Source organism: Schistocerca gregaria, chromosome 1, assembly GCF_023897955.1.
Source record: "Schistocerca gregaria isolate iqSchGreg1 chromosome 1, iqSchGreg1.2, whole genome shotgun sequence".
NCBI classification, from domain to species: Eukaryota; Metazoa; Arthropoda; class Insecta; order Orthoptera; family Acrididae; genus Schistocerca; species Schistocerca gregaria.
Window position 1 is genome coordinate 879,118,730 of NC_064920.1, and position 22,221 is coordinate 879,140,950.

The window sequence follows — 22,221 nt, forward strand, 5'->3', positions numbered from 1 at the left end:
GGTTTCACACAGGCATATTTTAATCTAAGTGTAACAATACCTTGTTTTAGTGATTCTTTGAAAATGTGACACAAGACTGCATTTATATAGCCACGGCAGTGCTTGAGTATCTTAGTTGAAATATTATCAAACCCACAAGAGTTTTTAGACTTCATATCTGTGATTGTTTTATTGATCTCACTGATTGTTATGGGGGTTATCTGCACCTGTCAAACTCTGGCATTGTTAGCTTTATGCAGAAGGGCTATCGCATCATCCACTGTGCCTTCACAGCAATTTTTCCTGCAGCTCTTAAAAAATGTTTTTTAATGGTTTTTTTTTTTATTTTTTATTTTATGACTTTCATTGGACCATTCTGGCCAACTTTATATGAAGAATTTTTCAGTTTCCTGTCAGCCCAGCACTTCTTCATTTTCTCGGATCTCATCTTTCTTTCTTCATCGGAAATCACCCTTCCTATTGTCTGTTTGTTGATTCTCATTTGCAGTCTGGTTTGTTTGTCTGTGAGTTTCCTGATTTTGACAATTTTGTTTCTTAGGTCTTCCAGTGTTATCTGTAGCTCATCCATACCTTCCTTGATTTCTGTAATCCACTTAATGTTGCACTTACTATTCCACAATTTTTCTATTATTCTCCTGATGATCCTGTTGTCTGGTGTTCTCATTAGATGTCCAAAAAATGAAATGCATTTCTTTCTGATTGTACTCATTAGCAATTCTATTTCCTTGTAGACTGTTTCATTTGTAGCTACTCTCCAGTGTCCATCTTTCTGATATGATTTGTTGACGCACATTCTGATGATTCTTCTCTCTATTTTGAGTATTTTGTCTATTTGTGCAATGTTAGTTGTTTTGAAGATGGTTTTAATTTTGTTGCCATTGAAGATATTAGCAACTTCCTCAGTATTTTTTACAATATTTCCATCCTGAATTAATTCTATGTCAGTCATGTACTCTACTTTTTTATCACTCTCCCTTTTTATAACTTGCCAGATGATTTTTGATTTGTTGTTTGAGTTATCAGTTTCAGATGTACATAGTTTTGGATTTTTTATTTCTCTTTTTAAAATATTACAGTACAATCTATAGTCCTCCTTTTCAATGGGATCATTAGATTACCTTAGGGTTTCATATAAATTTCTTTTTTGTTCTACAGGAAATTCTGATCCCTTTAGTAATCCAGGGTTTCCATTTTGCTTCCTAAGGATTGTTCCTCCGGATTATTTTTGGAAATACAGTTTCAAATAATGACACAAACTCATTAGAGAACAGATTAAATTTTTCATTAATATTCCTCTCCATAAATGCAGGGGTCCAGTCATTCTGCTGTAAGAGAAAGTTGAAGATTTCTAAGTTACCATTATTGATTGGCCTGACAGTTTGAAAGGAGTGTTTATCACAGAGTTTGATATCTTTTACTGTAAGCAGCTGACCATCATGATCTGACAGACCATTGAGAATTTGACTTACAATAATACTGCTGCTTCTGTGTCTGTCCAGGAATATATTATCAATTAGTCTTTTACAAGTACTAGTTAACTACTGAAATCAGGTTAAATGATTCCATCAGGTGTTCTAGTTCTCTTCTGCTGTTATTTGTAGTTAAGAAGTTAATAGCCGGCCGCGGTGGTCTCGTGGTTCTAGGCGCGCAGTCCGGAACCGTGCGACTGCTACGGTCGCAGGTTCGAATCCTGCCTCGGGCATGGATGTGTGTGATGTCCTTAGGTTAGTTAGGTTTAAGTAGTTCTAAGTTCTAGGGGACTAATGACCACAGCAGTTGAGTCCCATAGTGCTCAGAGCCATTTTTTAAGAAGTTAATATTATACCATCCATGATAATTGATTCCTTCTGTTTTGAATATCTTTGGTTCAAAAGTTGTTCCAAATGGTTTAGAAAGATACATATTTTCCCTTCAGGGGTCCTGTAAACTGCCGAAATTATAAATGACTTGTTATTTTAGTAATTTCAGTTCCACAGGCTTCAAAGTGAGAATCTACACTGTAAGTACTTATGTCTAGGGATTTATATTTCACATTAGTTTTAACATCGATTGCAGTCCCTCCTTTCTCCTTTATGGATCTACAGTAGATGGCTGCTAATGAGTATCCATCAGTTTGCGGCATTTCAGTTCCACTTCTCACATGGTGATCTGTAAGACATATTAGTTGTGTATTGTTTACAGATTCAACATTAATAACATCAAGATTTAGAAGCTCCAGTTTGTTTCTGAGACCACTGATGTTTTGGTGGAACACACAGAGTTTACTACTACTGGTTTTTCTTGGTTCGTAACTACACTTTGATAGCTTAGCATCTCCCCATAAACTCAGCCTGTTTGGTAAATTATTACATCTTGGGTTATCACCAGTCTTAACATTTAGCCTTAAAAAGTCTTAGAAACAGATTGCTGATGGTCATCTAACGATACTGACGATGTGATTATCTCTTGAGGCTTATTTCCTATTTCACTCATCACTTAATTTGCTACAAGTCATTTTCCCAGGCCAGGGTTTGAATGACTTACCATAACGTCATGTGAAATTGGCAGCCAATATTGTTTATATTAACCATGGTAATGTTTTTGAAGTATTTAGCAATTGATTTATAGTGCTTATTAGCTGCACTTATTTCATGATTCATGCATGACCCTTGTGCTAGATCATGACAATGAGGGGTATTGAGAACAACAACATTAGTATGAGTTTTGTGACTCAAACATTCCTGAACTTCCTGACAGGCATTTGGTGTTTTGTTTTTAAAGATATCTTTTGGTCCTCCAATTATCACAACGTAATCATTTGTGGATAACTTACTGACTTCTGCCAAGTCTGCATGTTTCCCCAGTTCAGTTAAACCTGCAGCTGGTTTGATGAATCCTGTAGCAGCAATCGTCGTAGATGCCTCATTTAGTGTATGAGAGGCGATTCTGTGCCCATGGCTGTCAGCAATAATCATCAGTTTTCCTCTTTATTTTTCTTACTTGCAGCTTTGAGATTGTGGGTGATGGTGTTCGGGAGTAGCTGCATGTTAATTGGACTGATTATCTTCAGAGCTGTTATTCACTTTAACACCACTTATTTGAATGTCTGTCATATGCCAATTATGTGTGACTTCACCTATAAATTGTGATGAAAGGGTTTTGTCACTGTAACCCTTTTTCACTTTTATGACTGGCGAGCACTAATTGCGATGTTTATATCAGAAGTCTCGGAGAGATCTGGACTGCTGTTCTTATTGAGCCTACATAATTCACACTTCCACACTTGTATGTAATGTACATTATTCTTTAGTGAGGGTTCTAGTTTGCCACACCAATAATGAAATGTGCTTTTGCAGCACACACATACGACACCATTCCTTGTCTTTTTGGAACACTTTTTGCAAAGATTTGCACAAAAATTTTCATTTTCATTTGATGTCTTTTGGTTCTTACCATTACTGATTTCTTCCTATGCACTAAATGCTTCATGCTGTATTACTTTTTGTTTTAAGTGCGATATTTGCTGAAGTACCACTGAAATAATTTTGGTGGTGGATCTGTATTCATTTAGCTTTATGCCTAATTCTTTGTTTTCACATTTTGAGCAAAACCTATTTTCTGACTTAGATTAGCATTCGCATTACTGAGATGATAAATAATCTTACAGTTAAAACACATGATACCTTTATTTGCTCTCTTTTCACAGGAACATAGTTCCGAGTTTAAATTTTCAGACACCACATGGCAGTTATACTCATGTGAATATGTGCTTGCGTCACACTAGTAATTCACTTTTTCTGTTTACTTCTGCCGCAATATTTTCAGTAACTTTTGATACAATGAAGCATGAAATACAGTTATCATCACAATATATAGCAAAATTAACATATTTTGTACACTTTCCTACATTATTTTTTGATTTACTTTCAGAGGTATACAGTTCACTACCTACACACAGTGCCATCTTGATCCAGGGATGACTTAACATAACATTTCATTTTGAGTTGTCATCCCATATCTTCCAGAAAGCACAATATAATATTTCTGGATTTGAATTGGTGTTCTTCAAATGTTGCTATAGACAACTGAAAGGGTGAAAAGTTGGGGAGAAGGAGACGATATGATTCGATAAGATTAAAATGTGCAGCTTCCACTGATGTGTTGAACATTTTGATCATAGTGCACAGTAAACAGCTCACATGTGAAAGAAAGATTGTATATGTAGAACTTGGTTGATTTTGTATGGAATCCACTATTTCTTTACTTATACATTTGGAAATAATTGTATTTTTGTATCCAGAAAAGGGCTTTATTTTACTTTTTAAGTACAGTTGTTTGTCTTAAAACCACAATATAACCATTCCCACTGTGTAGTTAGCGTAAACAACCAGGCACTTAAAACATAACCCTGAGAAGTTCCTGTGTAGCTGGAAACATTCATTGCATAAGCTTATACACTGGTGTCCAAAATTAAAGCAACAAAAAGTAATTTTGCAAAGATGCATTTATTTTGCCACAAAACAGTATAAACAGGTGATAATAATGTAGAAACAATGTAAAATATACTGAATGTTAACAACAGCAACATGCATAATGGCAGACAAATATGCTCTTCATTTTTTCCCAGTTACGAATTTAGACACAGATTCTGCTGACTGGTTAATGTGCTCACGATGGGGTGTGATCACCTCTGGCAGCAGCACAGGCCTGACAATGATGGGTCATGCTGTAAATAATGTCATCAATCTCATGTTGAGGCAACAATTTCCATTCTTCCTGCAGAGCTGCTTGCAAGTCTTGGAGAGTGGTTGCTGAATGCTAACATGATGCAACCTGTGTCCCTAATGCATCCTGGACTTGCTCTGTGGGATTCAAATTGAGAGAGTGAACAGGCCATGCCATGCATGCAAATTCTTCCTTTTCGAAGAAAATATCAACCACCCATGCTCTATGAGGTCGAACATTATCATTCATCAGTATGAAGTCTGGGCCTACAGCATGTTGCGACAACCCCACGAGGTCCCAAATCTCGTCATGATACCTAACAGCTGGTAAACCTTGCTGATTTAACTGTACAAGTTCACAAAGAGGTTTCAAGTGGTCAGCAAAATCCCTTCTCACACCATTTGGGACCCTCCTTAAAACTGGTATCTTTCCACAATTTTGGGCCCCAAAATCATGTTCCACATTCCCTCCAGATGTGTATCCATTGAGAATCACTCTCCAGATCAAATTGGAACTCATCTGTGAAAAGAACATTGGCCCACTGTTCCACCATCCAGGTGGAATTTGACAGTGCCACTCCAGACTTTCCCTTGAGTGGATACAAGTCAGAGGTACCGGTACACATACAGCATGTCTCCAGCAACAAGGGCCACTCTGCACAAGTCTTCTGTACACCATTTGCCTTGATACAATACATCCAGCGGATGCTGCAATGTAAGATGACAGTTGACATGCAGTACTAAGCCAGGACCATCGTTCACTGCAGCCAAATAATGGTCCGCTTTTTTCCGATGTCACATTTGGTTGGCCTTGGTCTGGTCTTTGGGATACAGTTCCGATCTCTATGAACTGTCGCCATATCCAAAAAACAATAGACTGATTCACATTAAGCCATCAGGCCACATAATTTTCCTATGTCCCCCCACTACAGAGAGTCTGGTAGGTATATTCACTGTGCCATACAGCACCATATATGACTGTGTACACAGCAAACACTACCTCACATGATAGGTGCCCTGATTTGACCATTCGCATGGTTGTTCATTGACCAGAATGGTATCTTCCATGTGGAACACAATCGCACAGACATATGTTTACAGTTTGTATGATTATATCACGAATTAGACACAGGACAGGGAAGTAGGGGTTTGTTGCTTTAATTTTGAAACTAGTGTATTTCACATATTCACTCTATTGCTTTTAGCTGGAGCACTGTCAAATTATGTGTTGTACTTGAGTAGTTATGGGACATTTTACAGGATGGCATAGTATAAATCTTAATATTTGACAACGGCATGCCAGCACTATCCAGTGACTTGACATAATTGAGATATGGTGTGCATGGGAGGACCTGCTTCTATAGTAAATTTGCATGTCCTCAATGGTCAGCCACTTTGAACATTGAGACATACACTACTGGTAATAAAAATGATATATGGGGATGTTTAAATAGTAACAGCATCTGATACTGTCACTAATTTCTTGTTCTGTGAGGAGAAATCTTCCAGTGAACATGGGTTGTTAAGCAAACCTAGGGCTAGTTTCTTTCTATTCTTCAACTGAAATATGGCACCCCAGTTTAATGTATTGTGTGAGAGGCCAAAATAGAGTGGTCATTGTCAGAAAACAAACTGTCGCATGATCTCAATTATACATCAATGTCCGCCCTGATAGCTGCATGGTCAACATGACGGACTGCTCTCCTAAGGGACCCGGGTTCGATTCCCGGCTGGGTCGGGGGTTTTCTCCTCTCAGAGACTGAGTATTGTGCTGCCTTCATCATCATTTCATCCCCATCCAACGCACAGCTCGCCCTATGTGGCGTCGAATGTATGAAGACCTGCACCAAGGCGGCCGGACTTGCCCCGTAAGGGGCCTCCCGGCCATTGACAGCAAACGCTCATTTCCAATCACAGATCAATAGTAAGTGATTAATTTGATGACGGTGTGATCATGTGTTTATGTATTAGTTTCAAATGTAAAACTTTGTAAAAAAACAGTAGTGCTGTATATGCATAAAGAGGAAGGAGAAGTGGCACAAATGCAGATGCTGATGTGTAACAGTTTTTTTAGTGGAAAATCATCACCTGCAGCTGAGAAACTGTCTGCCAGGAGATGCAACAATAGCCATTATATGATATTCCGAGTTATAAGAGATTGACCATATGCTGAAATGTAGCAACTCTGACTACTGTGCTGTCTGGATGTTTGTCTTATTATTATGTGTGGAAACAAAAGAAAGTTTTTGTATGAATTACCACAAGATTTATCTCTAAAAACAAAGATGCTGTAACTTACCAAACAAAAGCATTGGTATGCTGGTAGAGACAATAAAAAAAACACACACACACACACAAATTTCAAGCTTTCACAACCCAAGGTTGCTTCATCAGGAAAGAGGGAAGGAGAGGGAAAGACGAAAGGATGTGGGTTTTAAGGGAGAGGGTAAGGAGTCATTCCAATCCCGGGAGCGGAAAGACTTACCTTAGGGAGAAAAAGGACAGGTATACACTCGCACACACACACATATATCCATTCACACATATACTGTCACAGGTAGACATATGTAAATGCGAAGAGGTTCGGCAGAGATGTCAGTCGAGGTGGAAGTACAGAGGCAAAGATGTTGTTGAATGACAGGTGAGGTACGAGTGGCAGCAACTTGAAATTAGCGGAGGTTGAGGCCTGATGGGTAATGAGGCAACTCTTCAATCAACAACATCAACGTCATTCAACAACAACGTCATTCAACAACAACGTCATTCAACAACATCTTTGCCTCTGTACTTCTGCCTTGACTGACATCTCTGCCCAGCCTCTTTGCATTTACATATGTCTGCCTGTAACGACTGAGAATGTATTTCAACAATAAATATTAATGATACCTTCTGAAGTAAAATGCTAAATTATATAGCCTTAAAAGGATGAAAATATGTATGAGTGTATGAATATGTATTCTGCAAAAGTCAGAGCCTGCTATTGTAATGTAGTGGTAAATCTGTTAATTATTCACTTAAAACTTATGCTTACAGTAAAGCATTCCCTAGGAATACATGATCCCATGCTTTGAATATGAAGATACATAAATTAATTATCAAAACTAGAAGTTATCCCTCCTACCAAGAGGAGCCTAGTAGTGGATTTGCAACTAAAATTTCTAGTAAATTAGGAGTGTGGCACACAAGAAGCTAAAGGATAGTTAAAGCTGCCCACATTGTGAATTGCCACATAATCTTTCACAACATTGTAGCAATAAGTAACTGTCTGGTAAGAAACTTTGTGTCACCATATTCCACTGCATGTTGCTACAAGATGCAAAGTTCCTACATGAAAAACTTGTTGGATTTTAACAGCAGACAGTAGTACTGGTTTAGCTTCTCTAGTTCTTTTACTGCAGAGAAGTTTAGTCAAAGTTTGTTATATCACAATTGCAAGGAAGTTGGTAAACATCAAATCTTCACCAAGTTACTTAACTTTGACAGAGCAGAGAAAGGTGAAAGCTTTTTATGAAGAATAGTTGACACAATTTTTCTGATACCTTTAGAATCCCTGTCATTTGTTGCTGATATACTACTACCAAAACATACATACACTTAACTTCTCTTCTTACTTCAGTTACTTCATTCTCTGAGAAAACATTCAGTAAGGAATGTCCTTTATTTGAAGATGCATAAACTTCCCCTATGGAAAAAATACTTGGAAGTGTTGGTTAACTATAAAGGCCTTTTTTATGCTGGACAGTGAATGAACACCCTGAGTGCAGCACTATTCTGTCATAGGTGATGGTAGTTGGAGGAGTGAAAATACTGAGATGCATGCATTGGTCTGAAGTAAACTCTTAAGTCCAAAATTCAATCCACTTCAGCACTGCTGGAACTAGTGACATGACATAGCATTACTCCTTGAAGCACTGAAACAACAGAACAATACTGGAACCATCTTGATCCATAACCACTCAGCTGCCACCCACAATGCTTGGATACTGGTCATAGCTGTGCTGAAGATGTGTACTCTTCAATCAGGTAATATGAGGTGGTTAAACAAGCACCCTCTCATTTGTAGATGTTCCACAATTCATTCTAACATTTCAAGACTGAAGAAGTGATGTACTGTCTGCAAGTGCTGTGTGCAAGCAAATGTACGCACATGGTCAGAAGGTAAGCTTTTGTATCATATGCTTGTAAAAGAAGATGGCAGATATACCAAGGGTCATATTTCATTCCACGTGAACATCTTCAGCTACTTTGTGGCACAAAGTCTGCAGAGTCTCATGCAGTTTCCAACATACTCATTCTCTATGACTAGCATGCAACCATGTATACCACAACTCATCACTACAGAAGCCCCTTCTTACATCCTTCAAACATCCAATGGTGGCCTGTCACATTTGGAGAGCAAAGGTCCATGTGTGGGTGGTAGTTTCTGTGCCTCTTAGTGAGGAAGTAGTTCTAGTTGATAGATATGGCCATCAGTTGTTTTTGGTGCTGCCAGCAATGAATTTATGAGAGCTTTACTGAACACATGTTTATCAGTACTTTTTCCATAATCAGAGTCCTAACAATGTATTGATGACACAGTGGCACATAAAGAGCACACTGCCTCCTGAAATGTGTTCGGGCCTGTCCCACACTTCAGGTAGCTCTGCATCATGTATCAATTAGCTATATGTGAGACTTCTGCCTTTGAATTTCCATTATCATAATAAAGAACAGAATCCCTACTTTTGCAAAAAAAAAAAAGGTCAAAACCACTTTTAAACAATACTAATATTCGTTAAATATTAAATTTTGCAAATGATAGTAAATTCACATCAACCTAAGTCCTTAAGGCATGTTTTACTGGGTTCATGCAGTACTTTCATAATATTACTGGTAATTAGCAAACTAAAAAGCTCGAGTATATTATACCTGGCCACCATTTGTTGAAATTTATTCCATTAGCTGTACTCTGCCAGATCCAGACAGGATGGTTCAAAACTGTCACACCGATGCCAGAAGTCAATACGCTCTTGATTGTAGGAAACTTCTGGAAGAGCCACTCAGACAAAAAATTGTTTTCTTCCTACAATAGCAAAGATTATAAGTCAATATTGACCTGGATTGTTTAAGATGGACAATAAACAACTCTTAAGACAATTGACAACTACAAGTAGTGACCTCAAGGTCACCAGTTGAAGGGACTCAGTCTATCTGTGCAGTATTGAGCAGGCACACAAAGGCAATTGAAACATCCTATTAAGAATGTAAGTAAAAGATACATTGTTACTTACTGTACAGATGATACATTAAGCTGCAGATAGGCGTAACTAAAAGACACTTACACATTAGCTTTTAGTCATAGCCTTCATCAAAAAAGGAAAACACACATGCATTCACACAGTCAAGCACACCTCACATGCACATGACTGCCATTTCTAGCATCTTGGACTGTAGATGTCAGTCATGAGTGCATAAAGTGTGCTTATGTCAATTATTCTTTTTCTGATGAAGGCTGAGGCCAAAAGCCAATGTGTAAATGTCTTTTAGTTGTGCCTGTGTGTAACTTAACATGTCATCTTTTTAGTAAGAAGCAGTCTTTCTTTCCCCTACATTGCTGACATTCCAATCTGGAATTGACATTGTTTGAAACATCCAAATAGGTTTTATTAATAAAACTGCACTAAGAAATACAGTATTAGATGACTGAAAGTAAATATTATTCCAGAATTTGCATTTAGTTTATCACTCATTATCATGAAGTTTTAACATGTGTAAAACAATATCATATTGCATACACACACACACACACACACACACACACACACACATACACACACACAAAATAATTAAGTCAACAAATGAAATAAATACAGTTGAGTTGTCTTATAGCAAAATTGGTTACAATGACAATTTGAACATAATGTGATGATTTCTCCAGTACAGCCACATTCCTCATAAGGAACATACTTCTTTTCCTTGCTTAAAATAACAAATGTACAAGATGACAGTTCTTCAACTACATGAAATAAAATTGTCATAACTTCTGAACAGCTTGGGTTAGGACATTCAAGTTGCACGATTGGCCACAAGGCATGATAGGAATTAATATGCATGTGCATGGTTTGGTTTAGCAATGAACCCCACTTTCATTTGGATGGTTTTGTCAACAAGCATTTGGGGAACTGGTAATGCATGTTTCATGATTGAGAAGTCTCTTCACACTCAATGGGCGACTGTGTCGTCCGCAATGTCTGGTCACGGTGAAATATTCCTTGATGGCATGGTACATGAAAGTTTTACAAGATGATGTCATCCCCATTATCCAAAGTTACCCCGATTTCAGCAAGATGTGGTTCATGCAAAATGGAGGTCAACCCCATCAAAACAGGAGACTGGTTGATGTCCTGGAGGCCAACTTTTTGGATGGCATTCTGGCTCTGGGGCACCCACAGGCCACTGGCATGGGCCTCAATTGGCCACCATATCCTCTGGATATGAACAAGTGTGACTCCTATTTGTGGAGCTATATTAAAAACAATGTGTACACTAATAACCCCAAAACCATTGCTGAGCTGAAAACAGCCATTCATGAGGTCATCAACAGCATAAACATTCCTACACTTCAGTAAGTCATGCAGTATTTTGCTGTTTGTCTGCACCAGTTCATCGCTAATGATGGCAGGCATATTGAACATGTCGTAACCTAAATCTGAATATCTGTAGTGATGCTTACATGTTGAATAAAGTTAATTCACACCACAGTTTGTAACTAATTCATTTTTTTTTTTTTTTTTTTTTTTTTTTTCATATAGTTCAATAATGGCCACCTTGTATATGCATATACCTCATATATAATTTCATTTTCAGCCTCAGTTAGCAAAATGATTTTCAAAGACTCAACGCACTGTAGACAGAAATCTGTTGTTCTAATGCAGCAACCTGGCATATTCTTCTCTCTGCTTTTCCATCAACAATAGATGTCGTATAGACTCTTCACCTTATTGTTACACTAGAGCATTCACACTACAGCAGTGGTGACAAACACTTCACACACCACCAGTACCCATGAAGTCAGTTTCAATAATGATTTGTAATGAAGCGCATGCATTTTAGATTAGTATGGCCAGTAAAAGAAAAGTTTTAATGGTTGAAGGGAAAGTGAGAGTGAGTAGTTGGTGTCCAACTAATGAGCTTCACTACTTCACTGACATGTGTCACTAGTGCCCTGTCCATTTTTCCTCAACAAGCTGTTTGTAGGACAAACTTGCAGGAACGCTGAGGAGAGACTGCTTACAATAAAAAATTTGAGGGAGAATCAGTGATACATCCAAGTTACCAAACAAAGTAAACCAGCCATAATCAATCCCTGCATGACTTGTAACAAAGAAGTGAAATGCAATATGACTGGCACAGCTTGAAGCTTCTTGGGCAGCATAATTAAAGTGGCCATATGGATCAGTAAAATATCAGTAAGAACAAAGCGTCCAATTTAATAAAAGCTTACTATACAGGCATGTGCTTCTGAAAAGGGGAGCAAGAAGGGGCATTTATCCCTTCCTAAAATCAGAGGGTGTAGATTATTTCTTCATTACTCAGTTTTTAACATATACATTTCAAGATGGTGCCAATATGAATAGATGTAAACTGCTCCGATAAAAGTGAATTAAAAAGTGGTAGCAATTCTAAGTTGTGTGACTTTTATCACCTAGTTTATGAAATAATCTTGAGGAAATCCATTAATTCTCTCTCTCTCTCTCTCTCTCTCTCTCTCTCTCTCTCTCTCTAACATAGTCTATTGTGATACCATGAAATGTAATCCTAAACCTCCATTTTAACTAATTAAATCTCTACATAATTTAAGCAAAATATTGCATATGGGCTAGTTAATCCAATTAAGAAAACCTGCTAAGGAATCTAGAAATCCAAGGAATTAATTACTAAAGATTATAAACTGAGTCAATGAACTGGATAAGAAAGCTTAGAAATTAAGTACTGGAAATAATAAATTGTATGGGTAGGGATCTAGAAGTCAATTAAGAAATACAGCAAAGTATTTACTAATTCCAAGTAAATGTTTGACAAAGGTAAATTACATTTAAAAAAAAATGCTTTCCCTACAGCAATTATGTCTCTCTTTGTACTTATTCTCAGATTATATAAAGGAAAAATATATTAAAAACAAAGATTCCAAGACTTACCAAGCGGGAAAGTGCCGGTAGATAGGCACAATAAATAATACACACAAACACACACACAGAATTTCTAGCTTTCGCAACCGGCGGCTGCTTTGTCTGGAAAGAGGGAAGGAAAAGGAAAGACGAAAGGATGTGGGTTTTAAGGGAGAGGGTAAGGAGTCATTCCAATCCCGGGAGCGGAAAGACTTCCCTTAGGGGGAAAAAAGGACAGGTGTACACTCGCACACACACACATATCCATCCGCACATACAAGACACAAGCATTTTTCATGTCTGCTTGTGTCTGTGTATGTACGGATGGATATATATATATATATATATTAAAAACAAAGATTCCAAGACTTACCAAGCGGGAAAGCGCCGGCAGACAGGCACATGAACAAAACACACACACAGAATTACTAGCTTTCGCAACCGATGGTTGCTTCTTCAGGAAGGAGAGGGAAAGACGAAAGGATGTGGGTTTTAAGGGAGAGGGTAAGGAGTCATTCCAATCCCGGGAGCGGAAAGACTTCCCTTAAGGGAAAAAAAGAACAGATGTACACTCGCACACACACACACACACACACACACACACATACATATCCATCCGCACATACCATATATATATATATATATATATATATATATATATATATATATATATATATAAAACAGAAAGAAACTTCCACATGGGAAAAATATATTAAAAACAAAGATTCCAAGACTTACCAAGCGGGAAAGCGCCGGCAGACAGGCACATGAACAAAACACACAAACACACACACAGAATTACGAGCTTTCGCAACTGGCAGTTGCTTCGTCAGGAAGGAAGGAAGGAGAGGGAAAAATGAAAGGATGTGGGTTTTAAGGGAGAGGGTAAGGAGTCATTCCAATCCCGGGAGCGGAAAGACTTCCCTTAGGGGAAAAAAAGGACAGGTGTACACACACACACACACACACACACACACACACACACACACACACACACACACATATCCATCCGCACATACACAGACACAAGCAGACATATTTAAAGGCAAAGAGTAAGGGCAGAGTTCTCTGCCCTTACTCTTTGACTTTAAATATGTCTGCTTGTGTCTGTGTATGTGCGGATGGATATGTGTGTGTGTGTGTGTGTGTGTGTGTGTGTGTGTGTGTGTGTGTGTGTGTGTGTGTGTACACCTGTCCTTTTTTTCCCCTAAGGGAAGTCTTTCCGCTCCCGGGATTGGAATGACTCCTTACCCTCTCCCTTAAAACCCACATCCTTTCATTTTTCCCTCTCCTTCCTTCCTTCCTGACGAAGCAACTGCCAGTTGCGAAAGCTCGTAATTCTGTGTGTGTGTTTGTGTGTTTTGTTCATGTGCCTGTCTGCCGGCACTTTCCCGCTTGGTAAGTCTTGGAATCTTTGTTTTTAATATATATATATATATATATATATATATATATATATATATATATATATATATGACTTCTGCTACACATTCTTATCCCCGACCCTTGTAGAACTGGATTTGCTTTGTTTATATTTGGTTGTCTCAGGAACATTATAATTCTTCATAGACTGTTGTGACTATAACATAATTTGCTCATTGCAACTTCCTTGAAAGGAGGATATAAGATGAACATCAACAAAAGCAAAACGAGGATAATGGAATGTAGTCTAATTAAGTCAGGTGATGCTGCGGGAATTAGATTAGGAAATGAGACTCTTAAAGTGGTAAAGGAGTTTTGCTATTTGAGGAGCAAAATAACTGATGATGGTCGAAGTAGAGAGGATATAAAATGTAGACTGGCAGTGGCAAGGAAAGTGCTTCTGAAGAAGAAAAATTTGTTAACATCGAGTATAGAGTTAAGTGCCAGGAAGTCGTTTCTGAAAGTATTTGTACAGAGTGTAGCCATGTATGGAAGTGAAACATGGACGATAAATAGTTTAGACAAGAAGAGAATAGAAGCTTTCGAAATGTGGTGCTACAGAAGAATGCTGAAGATTAGATGGATAGATTACATAACTAATGACGAGGTTTAGAATAGAATTGGGGAGAAGAGGAGTTTGTGGCAGAACTTGACTAGAAGAAGAGATCGATTGGTAGGACATGTTCTGAGGCATCAAGGGATCACCAGTTTAGTACTGGAGGGCAGCGTGGAGGGTAAAAACTGTAGAGGGAAATCAAGAGATGAATACACTAAGCAGATTCAGAAGGATGTAGGCTGCAGTAGGTACTGGGAGATGAAGAGGCTTGCACAGGATAGAGTGGCATGGAGAGCTGCATCAAACCAGTCTCAGTACTGAAGACCACAACAACAACAACAACAACAACAACAACAACAACAACTTCATTATCACTTTGCATTTTTATTTATGTTCTAATTGTCTCTTTCGCTTCTTTTATTTAGCCTTTGATATACACTGAGGTGACGAAAGTCATGGGATACCTCCTAATATCATGTTGGACCACCTTTTGCCTGGTGTACTGCATCAGATCGGCATGACTTGGATAAACACATCTTTGGAAGTTCCCTAAGAAAAATGTAGCCATACTGCTTCTATAGGTGCCCATAAATGCGAAAGTGTCACCAGTGTAAGATTTTGTTCATGAACTGACCTCTCGATTATGTACAATAAATGTTTGTGTGATTCATGTCAGACAATCTCAGTGGTCAAATCATTGTCCAGAATGTTCTCCAAACCAGACATGAACAATTGTAACCCAGTGACATGGTGCACTGTCATCCATAAAAATTCCATCATTGTTTGGGAACATGAAGTCCCTGAATAGTTGCAAATGTTCTCCAAGTAGTTGCACATAACCTTTTCCAATCAATGATCAGTTCATTTGGACCAGAAGACCAAGTTCATTTCATGTAAACACGCCCGTACCATTATGGAGCCACCACCAGCTTGCACAGTGCATTGTTGGGAACCTGTATCCATGGCTTTGTGGGGTCGTACCAAACACAAACCCTACAACTGAAATCAGGACTCATCTGACCAGACCACAGTTTTCCATTCATCTAGGATTCAAACGATATGGGCATGAGTCCAGGAGAGGCATTGCATCCGATGTCGTGCTGTTAGCAAAGGCTTTCATATCAGTCATATGCTATTATAGCCCATTAATGTCAAATTTAATTGCACTGTTTTAATGGATATGTTTGTTGTACATCCCATGCTGATTCCTGCAGTTAATTTATGCAGTGTTCCTTGTCTGTTAGCCCTGACAGGAATACAAAACACGACTACTCTTGTTCTTTAAGTGATTGCTGTCATCTGCTGCATTGTCCATGGTGAGACATAATGCCTTAAATTTGGTATTCTTGCCACTCCCTTGACGCTGTGTATCTTGGAATATTGAATCCCCTAGTGATTTCCAAAATGCAATGCCCCATGCACTTAGCTCCAGCTACCATTCCACATTCAAAGTCTGTTAATTCCTACCATGTGCCCATAATAATGTTGCAAACCTCTTCACATGAATCAACTGAGTACAGGTAACAGCTTGGCCAATGCATTACCCTTTTATGCCTTATGTACGTGATACTACTGCCATCTGTATATGTACATATCACAATGCCATGACTTTTGTCACTTTGCTCTACAACTTACACAGAAATTGTTATGAAAGATAACTAAATTGCTCATCGGTACTTCATCCTTAGATTTTTAAACTTCTGACAGTTAATTTCAGATTATATTGTCAAAAGTTTTCTTTAGATACATAACAGTTACAATGATAGTTGGCCCTTCTTTATTCCTCTTCACATTACCAGATACTGCCAGATACTTGCGATTACCTTAAATTTTTGAAGTTGAAGTTATGGTATTCCCATACCTCTTCAGTTTCTTCCCATTTTTTCTGTGAGTAATTCTAGTCAGCAAGTTTTTAATGTGAGAGATATGACTTTCTCATACTCTGATGGTCTGTCTATTGTGCTAAGACTCCAATACTAGACAAAATATGCTCTACATCCACATACCCCTCCCACTCCCTAAACACCCCAGTGACTTCAGATAACACTGGTATATCAGAGGAACATGTTGTCCTTTTTGACACTGTTGGAATATGAACTGGTCAATAGCGAAAAACGACATACAAGGAGAATATTACAAAATAACTAAACACAGTGGTTGGTAGATCTACATCTACAAAGAGTAGTGCATTAAGTATGTATAGGGGTAGGACAGGCACATTTGAGACAGATTACAATGAAACTTTTGGATATAAATTAGCAGTGTTGCAAATAAGATATGAGATAAATTTTAATAAGAATTTGAAAGACAATAACAAAATGACTATGATCGTGCATCTATGAATGATGATTGGAAAGTAAGGAACCCATGATTTACATATGAAAAACCAGAAGGAATCTGATTTTGCAGCTCTATTGAAAATCATTCAGAGCTATGGGGTACAATGAGTAGAGAAGTTACAGGCCCTATTTTCATGCTCTTTGGGCCGATTGTATAAGCATCGCTGACTGGAGATCAATTCTGACATTAGTTCAGAAATTGAACACTGTTCATGACTCCACTCTACTGTACAACACTAAACTTGGATCCACCAAAGGAGGTAGAAACATGCTTGACAACACCACAGATATCAGCTGTCACCATGATTATCAATTTCTGAATGCAGACATTAATCATATACATTGTACGTACACAGGATTTATTATCAAAAGAGTCGTGTAATAATGATGAAGGAAAGTACACAAAAAAAGGAACCAATGTTCGAACTTCTCTTCATAGAAAAAAGATTTTTTGCAGGAAATCGTTTTGAGCCAGTATAATGCTTCAACAGAATGCAAAAATCTGATAAAGTTACTACAACAAACAAGAAATCGTGTAAATATATTGTCAATAAATTCCACAATCATTGCATTGTTACTGCAATTAGCTTAATTTTCTGTTGGTTCTGGACTTTCTTTGCAGAAAGATTTTCATCCCAAAGTTATGTGTGATGCTTTTACACATTTTAATACACCCTGATTAAGCATAGCTTCTGAGATCGCTTGTACATTCAATGGAAACCATTAGTGACAAGTCCTACATATTTCTGCACTTTTGCCACCAGGAGATACAATGATGATATGAGATTAGTCCACAGCACCTTGAATACCAGGAAACCATGATATTTGATAGAAACTACACTGTATTTTCATCATTTATTTTCTTCAGTAGGTATTTTGATGATTTCCTGCTTCAATCTGGAAATGCAGGCCAATATCTTGAGGAAACCCCTGCAAGCTGTTGCTATATCTGTTTCAACGAATTGCCAACTATCATCTGAAGCTTTCTGAAGCATAACATCTTAATATTAAATATAGAATGCACACTGCAATCTATGGCTGGTTTCTTTTTGTAGTTTCAGGAGATTCGTACTCCATCAACCTTAATTTTGAGAATGAGTTCACACTTTGTTGGCCTCAGTAGATACCTCAGAATACTCAGATATCTACAAAGTGAATGAAAGGAAACAATACACCATAATTCACATCATGTAAGTTTCTTGCACACAGAATGGTGCCCACCACAGTGGCTCAGAACACTTGGAAAATGGAAAGAGTTAAGTGATTTCAGAATGTAGTGTTGTTATAATTATTTTTATGACCAATACAGCAGAGAAAGTAGCATCAAATGGAAAAAAAACCTTGGGGGTGACCTGGATTTGAAACTGGGTTTCTTCATAAGAGAGACCAGAACGTAAGTGCTGAGCTATTGAAACAGCTGTTCAATCAGTACTTGTAAATAATAACTTGGTAAACAACTTATATATACCTACTTATTTCTTCTTTATTCATTAGTACTCATGCAGTTGCCATAGCAGTTTAACCATGTGTCCGATAGTTCAAAAATTAATACTCATGCTATAGTTACTGCTACTAGAGCTGAGAGAGCACATTTGGAGATGTTCAAACACTATTGACTGTTGTCAATATCAATATATGTAACTGTTCATGGCAAATATTTCAATTTTTCCTTTCTTCCTCTGGTGCTGAGGGTCTATAACATGCCTCATAATTAATCATATAAATTGTGAGACATCTCCATCAACTGCCATGAAATAAATTAATATCTACACTCATTACATACGTAGCTGATAAGTCCCTTAAATTAACCTTATAGACTGGAAAAAAATTTCAAGCTTCAGTGGTGTGATAGTGGCATAGTTACACATTTACAAGTTAATAACAACGACTTTATTATTTCAGTTTATATCTGCACAGAGCAAAAGCACTCTTTTGTAATGTCAGTACACTGTAAACTGATGATTACATGTGAACAAGACTTTGATCCATGAATTTTCACCAGTCACAATTGATCTTATCTCACCATAATAAAATCTGGGACTAACATTTATAAAACACAGATTTCTGAGTTAAGCTTGATCTGAAATCACATTCTGTGTTAATCTAAGGTCAAATGCTTTATACAATCGACCCTTAATAGTCATGTACCACTGCTGTCAACTCGTTATCCATCATGACAATGTTGAATCTGTCAACTAATGGAAACTCAGGATTTAGATGAGAATGTGTTTTGGAGTAACTTTGAACAAAAGTGGCAAAAACAATAGCAAATTTCAGTAATTCCTGGAATATCTGTATTGTTATGTTTCTGAGGAATCAAGTTAAGGTTAAGTTTAAAATTGTCACAAATAGAAGAGCGTGTCTGGTTTGGTGCTAGAAATACTCTATTATGCCACACTAACATTGAACACACAGCTGAGATGTGAGTAAGTATACTAAACATTGGGCAATCTTTGTCACATTAGAGAAAGAAGTTTTGTTAACTGGTAAGGAGATAGCCTTTGAAAACTATTACCCAAAAGGTGATGCACAAAGCAGTACATCTCCTCATGGATTACTAAATCAGACAATGTTAAAATGGAAATTAACAAAAGAATAAAGGTCACCTTAGCATATCAGAATAATATGACGACGATGATGATGACAGGGGATGATGATGATGATGATAATGAAGATGACAATAATAATAATAATATCACTTATTGGTAACTGTATTTTTTCCAATGTGAACTGACACTCTTCCACATGTGAGGGCTGAAATTTAAATAGTAACCACATTGCCATGTAGACTCAATTCAGTGGAATCAAATAATGTTGTTTGTACCACGCATTAGTCACATACATCTCCTTTGCCTCAACACAAGTGGACTCTCCTTTTCCATATCACATGCATGCAGAACTACAGTTGGAATTGTGAAAGATAGTGGTCTTGTTTAGGATTGTTCTGTACATCTACATTAGACATTCTCCTACAGCTAATAAGCATGTACTAGTATTCTGACGACTCTATTGCGAATGTCTTGGCCAATGCGAGCAATAAATATGATTATAATTAGTTATTTAGTGAATTTTTGTTCCATTTTTGTGAGTTCTCATCATTAACAATGGTGGTAAGTGACAAATTCTACATAAGCAAATGAGAAACATTGCTGTGGTCTTCAGTCCAAAGACTGGTTTGATGCAGCTCGCCATGCTACTCTGTCCTGTGGAAGCTTCTTCATCTTGCAGTACCTACTGCAACCTACATCCTTCTGAATCTGCTTAGTGTATACATCTCTTGGTCTCCCTCTACGATTTTTACCCTCCACACTGCCCTCCAATACTAAATTGATGATTCCTTGATGCCTCAGAATATGTCCTACCAAGCGATCCTTTCTTCTAGTCAAATTGTGCCACAAATTTCTCTCCTCCCCAATTCTATTCAATACCTCCTCATTCGTTATGTAATCTGCCCATCTAATCTTCAGCATTCTTCTGTAGCATCAAATTTCAAAAGCCTCTATTCTCTTCTTGTCCAAACTATTTATCATCCACATTTCACTTCCATACATGGCCACACTCCATACAAATATGTTCAGAAACGACTTCCTGGCACTTAAATCTATACTATGGCCATCATCAGTTATTTTGCTCTCCAAATAGCAAAACTCATTTACTACTTTAAGCATCTCATTTCCTAATCTACCCTCAGCATCACTCAATTTAATTTTACTGCATTCCATTATCCTCATTTTGCTTTTGTTGATGGTCATCTTATATCCTCCTTTCGAGACACTGTCCATTCCGTTCAGCTGCTCTTCAAGGTCCTTTGCTGTCCTTGACAAAAATACGATGTCATCGGAGAACCTCAAAGTTTTTATTTCTTCTCCATGGATTTTAATTGCTACTCTGAATTTTTCTCTTGTTTCCTTTACGGCTTGCTCAATATACAGATTGAATAACATCGGGGATAGGCTACAACCCTGTCTCACTCCGTTCCCAACCACTGCTTCCTTTTCATACCCCTCAACTCTTATAACTGCCATCTGGTTTGTGTACAAAATGTAAATAGCCTTTCACTCCCTGTATTTTACCCCTGCCACTGTCAGAATTTGAAAGAGAGTATTCTAGTCAACATTGTCAAAAGCTTTCTCTTAGCCTACAAATGCTAGAAATGTAGGTTTGCCTTTCCTTAATCTATTTTCTAAGATAAGTCGTATGGTCAGATTTGCCTCACATGATCCAACATTTCTACGGAACCCGAACTGATCTTTCCCGAGGTAGTTGTAATGGAATGTTGTCTACTCCCGGGGCCTTGTTTCAACTTAGGTCTTTCAGTGCCCTGTCAAACTCTTCATGCACTATCATATCTCTCATTTAATCTTCGTCTACATCCTCTTCGCTTTCCATAATATTGTCCTCAAGTACATCACCCTTGTACAGATCATCTATATACTCCTTCCACCTTTCCGCTTTCTCTTCTTTGCTTGGAATTGGGTTTCCATCTGAGCTCTTGATATTCATACAAGTGGTTCTCTTTTCTCCAAAAGTCTCTTAATTTTCCTGTAGGCAGTATCTATCTTACCCCTAGTGAGATATGCCTCTGCATCCTTACATTTGTCCTCTAGCCATCCCTGCATAGCCATTTTGCACTTCCTGTCGATCTCATTTTTGAGTCGTTTGTATTCCTTTTTGCCTACTTCAGTTACTGCATTTTTATATTTTCTCCTTTCATCAATTAAATTCAATATATCTTCTGTTACCCAAGGATTTCTACTAGCCCTCGTCTTTTTATCTACTTGATCCTTTACTATTTCATCTCTCAAAGCTACCCATTCTTCTTCTACTGTATTTTATTTCCCCATTTCTGTCAGTTGTTCCCTAATGCTCTCCCTGAAACTCTCAACAACCTCTGGTTCTATAAGTTTACAAAGATCCCATCGCCTTAAATTCCCTCCTTTTTGCAGTTTCTTCAGTTTTAATCTACAGTCATAACCAATAGATTGTGGTCAGAGTCCACATCTGCCCCTGGAAATGTCTTGCAAGTTAAAACATGGTTCCTAAATCTCTGTCTT

The 22,221-nt window shown here is 37.7% G+C and overlaps 1 protein-coding gene across 2 annotated transcripts in view; it reads right to left on the minus strand.

The window, feature by feature from the left end:
- The window catches only part of LOC126273387 (serine protease svh-1-like), a 356,722-nt gene that overhangs the window by 221,201 nt on the left and 113,300 nt on the right, over positions 1-22,221 (minus strand). For both annotated transcript variants that reach the window (XM_049976948.1, XM_049976942.1), the window contains one exon: positions 9,612-9,765. In XM_049976948.1, the coding sequence (XP_049832905.1) occupies positions 9,612-9,765 (154 nt within the window). The remainder of the gene's footprint in view (positions 1-9,611; positions 9,766-22,221) is intronic.